This window comes from Camelus dromedarius, chromosome 18, assembly GCF_036321535.1.
Source record: "Camelus dromedarius isolate mCamDro1 chromosome 18, mCamDro1.pat, whole genome shotgun sequence".
In the NCBI taxonomy this organism is placed as follows: domain Eukaryota; kingdom Metazoa; phylum Chordata; class Mammalia; order Artiodactyla; family Camelidae; genus Camelus; species Camelus dromedarius.
Window position 1 is genome coordinate 43,468,678 of NC_087453.1, and position 16,729 is coordinate 43,485,406.

Below are 16,729 nucleotides of genomic sequence, written 5' to 3' on the forward strand. Positions count from 1 at the left end.
CGAAAGGGCGCGATTTGGAGGCGCCCGCGCTTCCGCCCTCGGATCGCCTGGGTGTCTGTAGAAGGGAACGAAGGCTGGGGGCGGGGCGTGAGCGCCGCAGTGCCTGCTGGGACCGCAGTGCCTGGGGCGGGGCCTAACTCCAGACCAAAGCGCGGGAGCCGCGAAAACACCGGCCCGAGGGGTAGTTCGCACCCTGGGAGTTAGCGAAGTGTCGTGGCTTCTGAGGTACCTTCCCCTGCTGTGGGCTGGGCTTCTACTGGGTCGTCGCTTCCCTGATTCTGCCTCCCACCGTGGTTCCGCCTCTCCCGGAGCGGAGGCGGCCTTCTGGGGTCGGCGGTGGCCCTGCTGACCGCTCCTCCACAGCGCAGACCTGACGGGATCTTCAGCAGCTCGGCTGCCACGTCTTAAAGTGGGTCGCAGTAGCACCCGCCTTAGAGGGCGTAAGGGGTTAAGTGGGAAACACGCACGCAGGGTACCTGGCGAGGCATCTGGTGTTTAGCCATGAACTGCCCGCTGTGGCTTGTGCCCGCTCCAGCAGTTCCGGGCCTTTTTGGGCCCGCACCTGCGCTTCGCAGGCCGCTCACGGCTCCGTACTGAATATTGGGGGTGTCTTGCCCCAAGCTGTCTTACTGTTTCACACTTAAGCGCTGGTCCTTCTGGTATTGATAAGAGGATTTCTGTGGAAGTAGTTTGGTCCAGATGTTACAGGCTCATACTGCTGGCAGGCACAGACAAGCCAGTAAATCGACAGATGAGTTGTTGGGGCAAGGAACCGTGATTGTATTCGGAAAGCCAGCAAATCCCGAAGATGGTGGTCTAGTGTCCCTAGTTAAAAATTAAGGCTACTTTTATAGGAAAGAGGGACGGGGTGTGGCTGGTTGTAGCAAACTTCTACTTCTTGGTGCTAGAATCCTTTGTTCTTGCAGCTGTCCGCGTAAGTCTGGTCACAGTGTTCCTATAAACCTCCAACAAGACAAATGTCATTCTCTGTTCTGCAACTTTTTATTTCTATATGAATGGGAAAGTGTTACATCCTTAAAGGTCAGCGCCCTGAGAATGGGCTGTCCATACTTAAAGCTATGGGCAATGTTCCTTTGCAAAAGGTGCAGAGCCAGCATGACTAAGCATAGGCAGCAGAGCACCGGGGTGAAGAGTTACAGGAATAGATCCAATATGGAGTCAGGTTTGTTCTCCTCTATTAACATGTCGAAAAAGCTAATTAAATACACCTTTAATGTGCAGTATCATCCTGTTGCAGCTTTTGCTTTGATAGTTCAAGAATTTAACACAATTAGTCTCTTAACACCACTTTCCTCTTTGATAGGAATGCAAAAATTATAAAGGCCCTCAGCATTACAAGTAGACTAGAAGGAAGTGGAAGAAAAAAAGAATCTAAAGATGAAGGCATTTCAGAACATCTGCAGGCAGCTGAGAAGTTCAAAGGGGTTTTCTATAGAACCAGCCCCCCATGTGGTTTTCTCCACTTCCTCTTCTTTGTGTGGCCGGAAGAAAAAAGTGAACCCTTATGGAGAAGTGGACCAAGAAAAGTACTCTGATTTGGTAAAGTCTGTCTTGTCATTCAGAGGCCAAGCTCAGACTCCAGAATCATTGTTCGAGGAAGATGCTTTACTCTATGGACCTGTGAGTAAGTGTAAGGCCCCAAAGCAAGATGAGGAAGCAGGAGTTCCACGAAACTGGTTTCCTCTCTTCAATCCAGAGAAAAGCATAAAACCAAACGTCACAAGTGATCCTGCAATTCCTCTGAAAATCCCTCTGCAAAGGGGTATGATACCAAGTGTGACCCGAGTCCTTCAGCAGACCATGACAGCAGAACAGATTTTCTACTTGGAGAGATGGAAACAGCGGATGATTCTGGAACTGGGAGAGGATGGCTTCGCAGAATATACTTCAAGTAATTTTCTCAGTCCTGGTTCTGTATGGCAACTGTGTTTTCTAGTATATAGAGCACCAGCGTCAAAAGAATGAGTTGTTCTTTTTCTAACCTTAACTAGTGAGAAGTTACTTTCAAATAATAATTAGTATTAATAGCATTTTATATGTATATTAACTCACTTAATCCTCATGACGACTCTATGAAGGACAGATACTATTACCCCCATGTCACAGAAGCACAGAGATCAAGCACTTTGACTAAATGATTATAAAATTATTTTTATAAGCTACAAACCTAAGTATTAGAATTGCCTGTTTCCTTTGATAATGGAAGAGTCAGTCACGTCATGATGGAATTCCAGTTGTTGGCTAGGCATTCTGTTCAGAATCTAGTAAATACCCCCTTGCTCTACTTACCATTAGAGACTGACTCCTAAATTCAAAGACTCTAGCAATACCCCAAAACATATGGTCTATATTTAGATCTTAGTGAACTGAGATAATCAGATGCTCTTGATTAGGAACTGAGAATAAACAAACTTTAGCCTTCAGCTCCTAACTTACTAACTTCTTAGACCAGTGAGGAGAATAGCTTTCTTAAAACAGATTGTATTCAAAAACAAGATGAAAGAAAAGACCATGGGTACCAGTGAATTAGCTGGTCCCGATCAGGATTATATAGTTGTCTTTTGTTAAAGCTTAAGCTTTACACTGAGTGTTCCTTAGCCCACGCTTCCCAGAGAGCATTACACGTACCCTGGTGGTACACAAGCACTTCTACTGTAATTTAAGAGTAATGCACATTTTGAGGCATCTTAGGGGAAAACTCTGTGTGTGTGTAACACATTAAACCTGTGATCACATACATCTTAAAAGAAAAAATATTAAGTATTTAGGTGGTACCTGGACTTGGCAAAAATGGTCAAGGCCTAGCCCTTTATAACATTCCTCAACTGCCTGGGGCAGGGAATGTACACTGTGGCTAACTGCCTTTTTTTTAAAATGGTGCTACTGGGGATTGAACCCAGGACCTCATGCATGCTAAGCACGCGTACTACCACTGAGCTATTGGCCTGGCCCTGAGGCAGCTGTCTTGGATAGTTAATTAGTAACAACCACCAAACTGTTCTCTGCTTTTTAAACTAGCAACTTTTTTCTTTCTAAATCTTGTGGTGGCATCATAAGTTTTTTATTTGTACCACAGGAATTTAGAATAGACATTGTTTCCTCATGGGAAATAGTTTTGCTTGCTTCTCCTTAAACCAGCAATGTCACAGGTTGTGGGAACCTAAGAAACTTAAGGACAGAAACTTGCTGGGACATTGGGAACCTAGGTCTGTAGCTCTTGGCACAAAGTAAGGAAATGCTTTGCTGGCCCCTTTGATAAAGGACAGGAATTTCTGTTTGGAATGTGAATGAGCCCCACTAAACCAGGCAGAGAGAAAAGTAGGGTTGTTTTCCATTGAGTCAACTGTGCTGCTCTGGATTACTGTTCTGATATGTTTCTCTGTTAACTTAGGATCAACCTTATGAAACAGGCAGAATCACTTTTTTTTTTTCATAACAGGACAATCACATACAGATTAGTGTCATGGCCAAAAAAAAAGAAGAAAGAAAAAGCATGTCATAACCCGCTGAATTGCTTAATGGATCAGGAGGAGCAGTTTTTAAAATACTGGATTAATAAATTCCTTTTTGCGTAGACTTGCCAAAGGCCAGAGCAGAGATGGGCCCAGAGCTGGCATTCTCAAATCCGCAGTTTCCCAAGGGTCCACTTACCTTTTGAAAAGTATTTGCCTAGTATAAGAAAGTCTGATGTTGATTTATAGTTGAGTGTTGGAGAGTATTTTTTCAGTTTTTCTGCTACACTGGTTTTTGTAATCTTAAAAAATCCACCCTGCCAGTCAGAATACAGGAGACTTACGAATTTTCTTTAACATACTTTATTTACTGGATGTTGAAAACATTTCACTTTCATTCCTTTAGCTTATAGAGTGAATACTCTTGATGCTATTTGCAATAAATCTTGAATCTTTTAAAATTTATTTTCACAAATTGAATCATGTTTAACATTCTTAGCTTTACAATCTAAGGGATCCCATAGCCTGGATTCTCTTGTTTGGTACCCCTTACATGTGAAGAACCTAGTCAGGGGTTAAGTCTGCAGTGGGGAATGAGTTGTCTATTTGCTTGACTGTTGATAAAGCAATTTTTTTCCTTCCTGCTTTTAACATGTTTGTGTCCTGCTTCATTAAAACTAGTCTGTAGATGAATACTGCACCTCTTTTCCCTAGGTTTTAATTCTATCAGTCTTAATTGGTAGGCCTTTTCCGTGCTAAGAAGTCCAGGTGAGCCAAGTAAATCTGGAATAGGATAACTTAGTTCCTCAGTTGAATTTCATTTCACTTTCCAAGTAATATCCCAGAAGTGATTCAATTTTTTACCAATGGTAGAACCGACCTTTCAAAATCTTTGTAAAAGATACTTGACAGATGTAATGTGATTTGACATAACACTCATTAGATGAGATTGTTTTCCTAATTTTCTGCAGGTCTGTCTCTAAGCATATGTATTTCCTACTCTGTTTCTGTGTGTATCTGACTGGTGGTCCCTGCGCTTTCCGCTCTCCTCTGCTGTGTGATAGACTGGAATGGACATAGACTCTGGTGCCAGGCTGCCACCCCAGCGTTCTGCTTTGGGGCAAATTAACAGCGTTCCCCTGGCTCATTCATTAAAATGGGGGTAATGATCCTTATCTTCCCAGGTTGTTGTGTTTGAAAGTTAACAGTTTGAAAGTGCCAAGGCCACTGCTTAGCTCAGCAATACCCTCTTTCTTCCTCTCCTTCCCTTATCAAGAGTCAAGTGAATATGGAGTGTTTCTTGCATTTGTTGAATATGTATGTGTCCTCTTAAAAGTGTATGAGGAAAAAAAATTCAGGACAGAGCCACTGTCTTAGGCTGTTCTTGCCCTAAAAGAAAGTACGGGAGAAGAATGCCATATATTTTCTACCCCCCCCCCCGCCCAAGTCCCATGACGTTGGTTAATTCGTGTGTGCCCTGATTCTCATTTCTTGCCAGTCACTAAGCCTGTTAGTAAAACGATGCCTCCACCTGTGTTCATAATTAAAATTTCGTTGTAAAAAGAACTGTAAACAAGCACATTTCTCTAAATGCCTAATAACTGTTTATCACAACCAGTTAACTTACTGGTTACTTAAATGAAATGGATACTTAAATCTACAGTACTGTGTGAATTCACTAGGTATGGTCCTGTGGCCCCCAGATCTTCCATCCTAACTTTGGCCTAATTCTACTAGAAATACGTCATTTTAATCCATTTTATTATCTAAGCTATTCTAGTCCCTTTTGTTTTCAAAGTGCATTCTTAGATTTCACAAGAGTCTGAAGTGTGTCTTAGGGATTGTCACTTAAAGGTAATTCATGTAATTTTCAATCTTATCGCTCAGTTTATTGAGTGTTCTTCAGTACTAGCTTTGTTTTGGGTTTGTTGTTGTTTTCCTTTTCCCCTGATTTTCTTTTCAGACATGTTTTTACAAGGGAAACAGTTTCATGAAGCCTTGGAAAGCATACTTTCACCTCAGGGGACCTTAAAAAACAGAGATGAAAATCTCGAATCTGGCTACATCCAAAGTGTCCAGCATGTTTTGAAAGATGTCAGTGGAGTGCGAGCTCTTGAAAGTGCTGTTCAGCATGAGGCCCTAAAGTATGTAGGTCTGCTGGACTGTGTGGCTGATTATCAGTAAGTATTAGATTTTTTTTTACATTGAATGAGGTGAATTAATTCTGGTGGACAGGTGTTTCCTCTCCAACACTACTTTTTTCTTTTAACTCTTGCTTCAAGATGTGTCCTCTGTAAAGTCAAAACCTACGTGATAGGTAACGGTCACATCATCCTTGTAAATCTTTGTTCCAAAATCCAAGTGTTTGGTGGAGAAAAAACGTAACTTTCCAGTATCCCTAAGATGGCCTGTTTTCCAGCATGTTCCCCCTCCCCTCCCCCAAAGCAGAGTACCAGCCATAAGGTCCAATTTGATTCTTGCATTTTTTCCCCTGTTGCCTAAAAATAGCACCTTAATCTGTCGGCCCTGAAAAATCAACTCTTTTCCTGGCTTCCAAGCAGTTTTTTACATGGGTAGGAACTCTGGGCTTACTAAAGCGTCCTGCGGTTCTTACGTTGCTGCTGCTACTGTTTTCCCCACTTACTCCAGATTTCAGGGGCGGAGAGAACCTGCACATACCCCCTACTCCAAGAAAAAGCATTTGAGTGATGCAGCGGGGCTGGGGGGAATCTGAGTGTAACCCTGGAACTCTAGTTAAAAGATACTGGACTCTGGAGACAGGCTGCCTGAGTTTGGTTTCTAGCTTTTCTTCTTAACCTTAGGCTCCTTACTTAGCCTCTGCACTTCAACTTGTTCATCTGTAAAATAGGACAAATACAGTACCTACCTTGTAGGTTTGTCTTAGAGGTTAAGTGAGACATTCCCTGTAACACTGCTTAAAACGCACACTATCTACTCAGTAAATGTCAGCGTTATCGTTTTGATCCTGTTCTTTTTAAGTGCTGCTTGGTATTCCTCTGTGTGAATGAGCCACATCCATTTCCCTGTTGGGAGCGGCAGGTTCTGTCTAGTTTTTCACAATTACGAACTGCAGCAGTGACTGTCTCCTCTTAGACCATCATGAGACTGTCTGTCGGCAGGTGCTCGGGTCCCTCTGTTTGTTTTGATGAGTGATATGTGAGGTTTGGATAAATTCAGGTGATCTGAAGCAGGCCTGGGAATGAATACTTAAATTTTCCAGGCCCTTGTCATTTGCACCCAGGATATGAAACCACTGCTCTCCCTACAGGCCTGTAAGGGAAATTGTGGGGTCACGGAGCACTGGAGTTTTAACATTGTATCTCATCATTTCAGTCCGCATTTCAAAATAAACTAGGCTGAGCATCTTTCTATTTATTGAGGAGCTATTTGTGGACTGTCTTATTGTAGTTTTAATTTGGGCTTATGCTACTGGGATTGTTGTTTCACATTATTAAGCCCTACTCATTACAGTACATTGCTAGAAACAGTGGAACATGGCAGAAATCTTTATTTTAGGGTATTTTGATTTTCTTTAAGGGAGAGAACTAGGAATGGTAGCCCCCTGAGGTTCCTGGGGCCTTCTTTTCACTTGCATAGATTGTCGGACTTTGCAGTATTACAGATTATAAAGATGGTGTATTACGTCTGTACCTGCACTGTCTAACAGAGTAGCCATTAGCCACGTATGGCCGTTAAGCACTTGAATGTGGCCAGTCCAAACTGAGGTGTGCTGTAAACACACAAACTAGATTTCAGTGACTTAGTGCAAAAAAGAATGTACAAAATCTCACTAATAACTTTTTAATGTTAATTATGTATTGAAATGATATTTTGGATATGTTGAGTTGAATAAAATATTAAAATTTCATCTCTTTTTTGATGTAGCTACTAGAAAATTTTAAGTGATACGTGTAGCTTGCATTTTTTTCATTGAGGTATTGTTGATTTACAATGTTGTGTTAATTTCTGTAGTACAGCATAGTTTATTTCTTTTAGACAGTGCTCCCCTAGACTGATTTTATAAATACCTTGCATAAGTTGTAACTCTGGGACTACGGTGACAGGTAGGTAACATACATACTTTGTACAAGATCTCCCTCTAAACTGCTGCTTTCAAAACTGAAGTCAAGAAAGACAGCAGATAGAGCCTCTAAGAGTCACCGGTTTTCAGTCACTCATTCTGCCGTCCTCTGACATCTGCAGTTGGCAACTGTAAATCCCACCAGGGTTGGGGGTGGGTACTGGTTATTTGACTAAACAAAAGTGGCAGGAATGTTTTTATTTTTCCAACATCCCTCCCCTGTGTGTAACTCTTAGGACAGGGACCAGGTCTGCTTACTTGCATTTCTGCACACAGTTGATGCCCATTAGGTGCCGATGGGCTTGGACCCCAGCTTTGGTTTGAGGCGCTGTGATGCTGAGTCCTGCGCCATGGGGACTTTGCTCCTGGTCTGTTGTGGTTCCTCCTGATAGACATTTCAGTCAAAATCAACTGAGAAACTAATAGAGGGAGTTTCGGTTCCCTTGTCAACTGTTAAATCATAGAGGTCCAGAGAAATTTCTAGAGAGTTTAGAAACTTGCCCTGGGGAGGCTGTTTCCCGGGCGCTGTGGGCAGCATTTTCCATCATGTCATCACTGCCCTGGATGAGGGGCTCGAAGGAAAGAATGTCCCACACGTTAAAATCCCAAGTAGAGCTCAGGAGAGCGGTCTTTCTGGAAAGCGGGGGATAGAAGCAACAGTCATCAGGTGACAAGTAGTAAAGTATATGTAAGAAGAGCTTTAACCTAATAGTTTTCCAGTTTGAACTATTACGTACAGAGGCTTCCTTTGGTTTCCCTTCAGGGGCAAGCTGTGTGTGATTGATTGGAAGACGTCGGAGAAGCCAAAACCTTTTATCCGGAATACGTTTGACAACCCGCTGCAAGTCGTGGCCTATGTTGGTGCCATAAACCACGATGCCAACTACAGCTTTCAGGTCAGGACGCCGAGCCGCTGCTTCTGTGAAGCTGGCTCGGTGCTGCTTTGTAGCTTCTTAACTCCTGAGGGTTTTTTTTTTGCTGTTTGTAGCCCACTGCTTCCTCTGTTCCTGTCCCTCTCCCACTTCAGAAAGCACCTTCCCCCTCTTCCTGGGCTTCTTGTTAATGGTTCTTTAATGATCACAGTCCATTCTTTAATGTCTTAACGATCATCTCTGTGTTCTTGTGTATCCTGGTCCCGTCTTTAATCAACTCACCTTAGAAACTGAATTAAAAGATAATTGCTGTAGATTGTTTTGTTCTGAGTTTGCCCCAGAGTAAGAAGGAAATGAACCCCAACTGTGGCGCCACCTTAGAAATGCCGCGCTTGCCCTGTGTTCCTTCCTAGGTTCGGTGTGGCTTGATCGTGGTGGCCTACAAAGACGGGTCCCCTGCCCACCCGCACTTCATGGACGCTGAGCTCTGTTCGCAGTACTGGGCGAAGTGGCTCCTTCGACTGGAAGAGTATACAAAGAAGGAAAAGAACCAGAATATTCAGAAGCCAGATTAGGGAGCAGGATGCTGCGTACAGGGTCTGAGAGCTACCTTAACACTAGCAGGACTACTCATTTGTTGAAATTTACCGCAACCACAGAGACGAAGCTGGGAAACTTAAAGTTGAAGAGCCGGGCTTCCCCACGGGAAAGAGCGGCTGTGCTACCGCCGACCAGCATGGCCTGAAAAGAGGGGCCGGCGGGATTGGCACGGCGTTGGTCGCTGTGGGACCCCCACCCCCAGCGCCCCTGTAGACCTTTCTGTGTCCTGGGCAGGACGCCCAGTCCTCGCACTGAGAAATGAAGGGTGGTGAGGCTTGGTGTGCCGCACGGCTACCCAGGGCGCACGGGAGGGAGGGGGCCCCGCGCCCCTAGGTGTGTGTGGAGGGAGAACGTCGCCCACTGCCAACCAGCTTCCTAAAACGTGTTTCATATATTGGGGTCTCTACATTTCACGTGGGGAAAAGGCTTCCCTTTAACATTTTTGAAAAATATGATTCCTTCCTTAGCTTCAAGTAAATGCTGCTCTCTGGAAAGATGGGGCGTGTTCACTGTATCACTGGCAAGACCCCTTGGCCTCCCACCATGAACCCCCAGAAGGAGCCAGGCTCCATCTGAGAATTGTAAATGTAGGTGTTTTGGTAGCTGTATTCTGGTTTGAGTCAAGGAATCATGTACACGGAGCAAATGTATTGTTTAGGGGATTTTTCAGCTCTGGGGAACAATAATAACATCTGTTTTCTGTGTTTGGTAAGTAATGAAAACGATTAGTGTCACTGGGCTCGGGAAACATAAATAAAGGCCCACTGCAGCCCTGGGGGAGGCTCCCTGTTCTACGCAGTAGGTTAGCATTTAAGTTACTGCTGCTGCCTTAAAATAGTAGGGTGCGACAACCACTTTTTTTTCCTTTCATTAGCCATTAATTATAAGAAATAAAATACAAGATGTGAGTGAAGTAACGAGGCCTTTGCTTTTGCTTTTTTTTTTGACTTGTGCATTTATAGAGTAATCTCACAAACCTGGAAATTGGTTAGATTTTGTTTTTAAATTCAGATTTTTACCACTGACCCAGTAGCTTTGAGATGTGTTGTATGTAAACACACACACAAAGGAAGAGAGGGGCAAATTGAGGGGGACTTTGTGTTGACTCCATACACTTCACATATTTCTCAAGCAGTGTATATTCCTGTAGGCTGTAGTTTCCAAAGTCACAAATCAAGTGAGGTCATTCAGAGCTGTCCCTGCAGATATGGCCACACTGCTCCACCCTGCCCCCCCTAGAATTCAGGTGCCCAGACCCAGCAAGGCTTGATTTTAGCATCGTGTGAACTAACGTGGCGTGAACTGTTCCATGAAAGACCCTCAGTCTGACCGGGAAGGCGTGACTGGTGTGCGTGGCTACGGTAGATTGGGGGCGGGTGCCCCCGACTCACACAGGGCACACCAGTGTCTCCCGACAGCCTTCACAGTCCTCAGTCTCCCCAGTAGAGAAAGCTCAGTCCTCCGAGAGGGAGATGTCAATTGAAAAAGTTATTTTCACCACCACGGCAGAGGAAGAGAAGGCTAAATCTGAGTTTCTAAACGAGTCACAGCTTTTCAAGAATTAGCATGGATGTTACTAACTGGGGGCTACCACCTGCTCCCCTAAGTCACGGAGCATACTAAACGCCAGGGAAATGAAGCAGGACTTGTGACGAGGGATTCTCTAATTGAGGATAATTAAAATGTTTTTTAAAGGTGTACATTGCTCTTCTGAGGCCTCCTCCCTTACAGAATAGACTTCCCATCCTGAGCTCTGTGACAATCCGTTAGATTTGAAGCTATTCCCCTTTTCCTCTGCAATTCTACGCATTAACGCGTTCAGCAGCTGGCAAAAACTCCATGCTGGCACTAAAAACCAGTCTTCAGTTTCTCCCCCCACAATAATGCCTTTTTCCTCCCTCAGACCTGACCTCTTGCTCAGAGCCATTAGCCCCTGTTAACCTAAGGACATTAACCTCTATAAATCTCTTAGAGTTTTAGGAAAACTTGTCAACATGTAGCGTATGGTTTCATATATGTTGACCGTCAATACAGGAAGCAGGTTAGTCATAGGTCATTGTGTTTCTAGGTAACCAATTTGCCTACCAGCTCTAGGAGTTGGAGGTGGGTAATTTGTTTTAATCACTGCATGTTTCCACCTGAGCAATTAAACACTGGATTATAACCTACCCTATCCTCCTCCCGCACACAGAAAGTGAAGCAAGGAAATAGAACTTTTATGTTTAAAGAAACACTTCAGTTGTTAGGAGCTGATACCCTAAAGAGAAACACTATTAAACCAAAGCCATCAGTTACCAAGCAAAGGCAGAACTGACTCTCCCTGCCTCCTCCTCCTGCCCTCCTCCCCTTCCTTCCAGCCTCCGCAGGGCAGGTTAACAAAGGGAAGCCTAACCCACTGAACTCTTAAGTTATTTACACCAGAGAAGGGAGCTTGGGGGACTCTCTGGGGAGACGCCCCTGACTGAACAAAGGCTTACCTGTTGGCCTGGACAGTAACGGTTGTCAGGTTTGAGAAATGCTTTTATAAGGATCAGTCATAAAACAGTCTGGGTTAGAGCAGGGTTTGCGTTTTTTCCATTTTGCTCAAGAGGTAGGGAAGGAAGGGGAGGGGGGATAATAGACATTACAGAAAAACTGAAAAGCCCTTTTCCCTAATCCCACTTCCCTCTCCCTGAGACTAGCACCGTCATAAATTCGGTGTTATCTTCCTAGCGTATCCTTTTATAGTCTTACTACTTATACCTGTGTTGTTCTCCGTGAATAATACATCGTTCTGCTTTCTGTGTTTGGTTTTTACTGCCGTGTCTCTATGAGTTTTGCGATCATCCAGGTTGACTGCCCCTAAATCTAGTGCTTGGCTTTCCGCCGCTCTGCCTGTTGCCTCGCCAGTGGGCCATCAGACAGCAGTGTTCGCTACTACAGACAGTGCTGCAGTGAGCACCCTCCAGGGTGTGCCCGTTTCCTGAAGAACTCGAGGCATGGGCAAGGCAGTGGAAGCTGGGTGTAGACCGTGCCTCTGCCACTTACTAGCTCAGTGACCTTGGGCAAGTTACCTGACCTCTCTGGGGCCGATTTCCTCCTTTGTAAATCGAGGGGAAATAATAGTACTTCCTAGAGTCCTGAGGATTAAATGAGGCTGAGTGCCTGGCACGTAGCAGGAACAAAATGCCTGTTAGCTAGCCTCATCAGTATCAAGTAATCAAACCAGTCGAGTCCGCTGGGTCCCAGGCTGTGCACAGCTTGAACATCACTGCCCAGTTCCTCTGCACAACAGTGTTATCAACTCGTGCTCCCACAGTGGCTGCTGACGCTTCCTGCTTTCCCACATATTCATTAACAAAAGAGTTTTAACACTTTTTTTTTTCCAACACGATGGGGTGAAAAGTTAATTTTTACTTTTTTTCAACAGCGTTATTGCGTAAATAAAATCGGCTTTAAACGAGATTGCCATCTAGTGGTGGAGGAGTAGACTGCAGTTAGAGGCTAGAAGCCAGAGGCTGTTGGACCCACATACACTCTGGGGTAAAACAGCGTTTCAGGCACTCACACACATCTGGTTTGAATTGAAGCAGCTGCATGAGAGTTCTTCTCCCCATTTTTAGGCAACTTGTGATGTTCTCACGTTTTCTAGTGTAGCGATGTGGAGGCCTGTCTGCCCAGCCCTCGGGAGCCTCTTCCAGCCAAATGAATCTGGGTCACTGGCTCCGAAAAGAGGAGTGAGACAGATTAGGAACAAGGCTATTTACAAACTGGCAGGAGACGGTGGCTCCAGCCGGGCAGGCTTTCCTTGAGCAACCCTAATTCTCTAGGGGAGAGGTAGACGGTCAGGAGCAGGCAGGCTTCGGGGCCGTTGCCTCAAACTGCCGCTGCGCTGAGCCCCAGGTAATGTCCTTCCAAATCAGGGGCCTGTGCTGTCTGCTGTGAGGACTTCTAAAATCCATAGTTGGAAAAGATGAGTGCATGAAAATTAATCATCAAAGGTAGTGACACATTTTAAAAGGTCTATCTAAAAATGTCCCATGAAAGATAAGGGTGTAAAAAAAGCAATGTTGCTGAAATATCTTTTATTTCATATCTTATATGAAAAGACATATAACATGTCTTTAAATCAGTACTGTCAGTAAATAAATGGGATATTAAAAGTTAAGAAAATAAGATCCTACCATATAGCACAGTATACAGACCAAACATCCTGTAATGAATCATAATGGAAAGAACATGGAAAAGAATATGTATATATATGTATGTATAACTGAATCACTTTGCTGTACACCAGAAATTAACAGAATACTGTAAATCAACTATACTTCAATTAAAAAAAATTTTAAAAAAAGAAAACAAAGTCTAAACAACGAGCAAAGATCAGCTGTGATTAGAAACATCTATTCAGGCAACTCTAGGCTGTCGCACAGCGCGGGCTGGGCTGTTGTTTTCACTGATGCTTTTGCCCAAAACCACTTCCCTTCACCCCTTTTTTCAGCCAAGTCTTAATTTTCTAAGAGATTGATTGGACATGAGCCCCAATCCTACCAGGTGTGCAGCTCCAGCCTTACCTGGTCTGCGGGAAACGGGATGGTGTAACACAGAAAGCAGGAGCCTCACAGGCAGGGAGATGTGGCTTCAGGTCCCAGCCCTGCAATGTCAGGTAAGTCACTTCCCTTCCCTGTGTCTGTTTCCTCATCAGTAGCTTGGGGCTAGTCCTGACCCCAGTGTTGTCGGAAACCTCAGTGCAGGGAAACGTGTGGCAATGCTGGGAATGGACTGAGCGCCGGACAACTATCTGGTCCTGACTCCAGTTGGCACGTGATGATTCCACCCTCCACTGACCTCCCAGGGAGCCGTTGCTTTTACCACCCATTTTCATTCTCCTTTGCCTTCCACCTTTCCTGTCACTTAACCATTTCCATTGTGTACATCAACTCCCCAGTTCATGGGACACGTCGACAGCCCTGAACAGATGTGAGACATTCAGTACATACATACTGCTTGTGAAACTGCCCTATGTGTGAATGCTTCCTTTTCCAGCACTGTAGTCAGCAGTTACCCATAAGGTGTGGAGTTTCAAATCCAAGTTATCACTACAGAACATAACACAAGGTCCAGGAGGTCATGAGTTGCGAAAATTGGGTGCATCTTGGATGCGAGATCAAGAAAGTGAAAGAAATAGATAAAAGTCACAAAGAACAGTTTTAAGAGAGGTAAGTGAAGGGACAAACAATGAAGGGGAACCTACCCTGCCCCAGAGAAGGAGAAAAAGAGCTGGGATTAGAATGGCCCCCAGAGACCTGATAGTTAGCTCTGGCCAGCCCTCGGCTGAGAGGCTGCGGACACACTTGTGAGGGAGGTATCTGTAGAGCTAGAGGAGTCACGAGTCAAGACGTAAAATGGGACTTGTGACGTAGTACAGAGGACAGAATGGAGAAAAAGGCACAAGACTGTGAGTTAGAGGTTAATCCACCCCTTCACCCAACGAACACTTACTGAGTGTCTGCTCTGTGCCAACTCGTGCAAGGACCTGAGGTCCAGAGGACGGGCAAACAACTAAAGGTGAGAAAAGTGGTAAGAAAATTACAGATGGGGAGTGCCATGAAGAAACAGCGCCCGAGCCAGCCAGGGGGTCGGCGTGTGGGCTTGGGCGTCAGAGGTCCGAGAGGGCGCCGCAGAGGGGTGATGTGTAAGACGAAACCAGAGAGAGACAGAGCGGCCAGCAGTGTCAGGAGCCACAGCAAGGGCGCGCCTGCAGGAGGACCAGCAGGTTCAGGGCCTAGAGGCAGGAAGGAGTTCACAGTCCAGAGGAAGGGCAAACTGTAGGGAGGCAGGGGAGGCCGGAAAGCAGTGGGGCAGGGAGAGATGGCAGACCGGGGGCAGGTGAGGGAGCCAGGGAGGCCAAGCGCACAGGCCATGAAAGGAGTTCGGATTTTAGTCCAAGTGTGATGCAAAGGCGGGACAGGCAGGGGATTAAAGCCATTCCTTCCCTTTTCAAGAAGATCAGTCTTCAAACTATGGTTACGAGGGGGGAACAAGGGGAGAAGAGGGATAAACTGGGAGTTCAGGATTTGCAGGTACACCTACTATATATAAAACTAGATAAACAAGGACCTACTGTATAGCTCAGGGAACTACATTCAATATCTTGTAATAGCCTATAATGAAGAATATGAAAAGAAATATATACGTATATGTGTAACTGAATCACTATGCTGTACACCAGAAATTAACACAACACTGTCAACCAACTACACTTCAATTAAAAAAAGGGCAGTCTTAGAGAAAGACAAATCATATGATATCACTTATATGTGGAATCTAAAAAACGATACAGATTTTATTTACACACCAGAAATGGACTCAGGGACATAGAAAGCAAACTATGGTTACCCAAGGGGAAGGGAGGAGGGATAAATTAGGCTCTGTCTGGGTCCCATTTACTGACATCGCATTGCCCTAAGCAAGTCGTGTGTCCCAGCCAAGATTCAAGGGCTGCAGAAATGAACTCCACCTCTTGATGAGATGTGCCAAAAAGTCACATTGTGAAGGGGCGTGGATCCAAGGAAGGGAAGAGATGGGGCCATTTTTACAACCCGCGGTGGTAGTGGTACAACCCAGGTTAAGTTACATAAAGTCTTTGAGCCTCGATTTATACGTGGGCGAGATAATAACAACTGCATAGGGTTTTATAACGATTAGAAATAACAAATTTAAATGTAAAGTCCCTGGCCTGTAATAAATATTCAATAGTAGCTGTTTTATTGTTGCAAATAATGATGGCATTTTGTGTCTATTGAGTACAAGCATTTCCTGAATTTCAGTCACTCCTGTGCCACCACCAGGATTTCTGCCAGATCTTAGGGCCATTTAGACAATTATTCACATAGTATTTTTCTTTTCTTTTCTTTTTAATTTTTTTTTATTTTTGGAGGAAGGTAAATAAGTTTATTTACTGATTAATTTTTTTAATGGAGGTACTGGGGGTTGAACCCAGCTCCTTATGCGTGCTAAGCATGCACTCTACCACTGAGCTATATCCTCCCCCCACCTACAATATTTTTCTTTAAACAGGTTCACTCTTCTTATTTAAATAAATTTATTTCAAAAGCAAACTGTATCTCACCACCACAGGGAAAAATGGCTATGACTTGCTATAAGCAGAAGGTAACCATAAATTAAGCACAACAAAAACAAAACAGTGATGTTCATTCTAACTCAGTTCCCTTGCTTTCCAAAGCTGGGTAGCGCTCGGTAGTAGAGTGCATACTTAGCTTGCATGAGGTCCTGGGTTCAATCCCCAGTACCTCCTCTAAAAGTAAATAATAAAACCCCCCAAAAAAACTAAAGAAAATTTTTCAACCAAAGGCTGAATTGGAGGCCTGCCTTCTCTTGGTTAAAGAGGGTATTCGAGCAAAGTGAGGCCCCAAAGCTACAGCCTACAGAGGCTTTCTTCCCGATATAATCAGAGAGACAAGGGGCTTTTTCACCGGGAGCCTGGGGACCTAGAGCCACTCACAGGCAGTGCATAAAATGACTCCATCTAGGAAACACCGAGGCCGGACCAGAGGCAAGAGAGAGGGAAGAGTCTGTTCAGCCACCACTCCCACCCTCAGGAAGGCCAGTGGGCCTCCAAGGGGTAGTGACATGAGGGAGACATACAGGACGGGGACCTAGGTGTGCCTCCTGGACCTGCC

The 16,729-nt window shown here is 44.6% G+C and overlaps 1 protein-coding gene across 2 annotated transcripts; it reads left to right on the plus strand.

Annotated features, from left to right (window-relative positions):
• Window positions 1-91: 91 nt before the first annotated feature.
• MGME1 (mitochondrial genome maintenance exonuclease 1) lies at window positions 92-9,968 on the plus strand. 2 transcript variants are annotated; one of them, XM_010986077.3, is made up of 5 exons: window positions 92-225; window positions 1,325-1,912; window positions 5,437-5,653; window positions 8,339-8,471; window positions 8,861-9,968. In XM_010986077.3, exons 2-5 carry the CDS (start codon window positions 1,399-1,401, stop codon window positions 9,020-9,022), a joined length of 1,026 nt encoding a protein of 341 aa, XP_010984379.2. In that variant the 5' UTR covers window positions 92-225; window positions 1,325-1,398; the 3' UTR covers window positions 9,023-9,968. The 2 variants fall into 2 exon arrangements, with proteins under 2 accessions (XP_010984379.2, XP_010984380.2); XM_010986078.3 differs by lacking the exon at window positions 92-225 and adding an exon at window positions 245-409.
• The last annotated feature ends 6,761 nt before the right edge of the window (window positions 9,969-16,729 follow it).

Coding starts and splice junctions, on each gene's coding strand:
- MGME1 (XM_010986077.3), top strand. CDS start 1,399: ATGAAGGCATTTCAGAACATCTGCAGGCAGCTGAGAAGTTCAAAGGGG. Junction 1,913..5,436: donor CTTCGCAGAATATACTTCAA/GTAATTTTCTCA, acceptor TTTTCTTTTCAG/ACATGTTTTTACAAGGGAAA. Junction 8,472..8,860: donor ATGCCAACTACAGCTTTCAG/GTCAGGACGCCG, acceptor GTTCCTTCCTAG/GTTCGGTGTGGCTTGATCGT.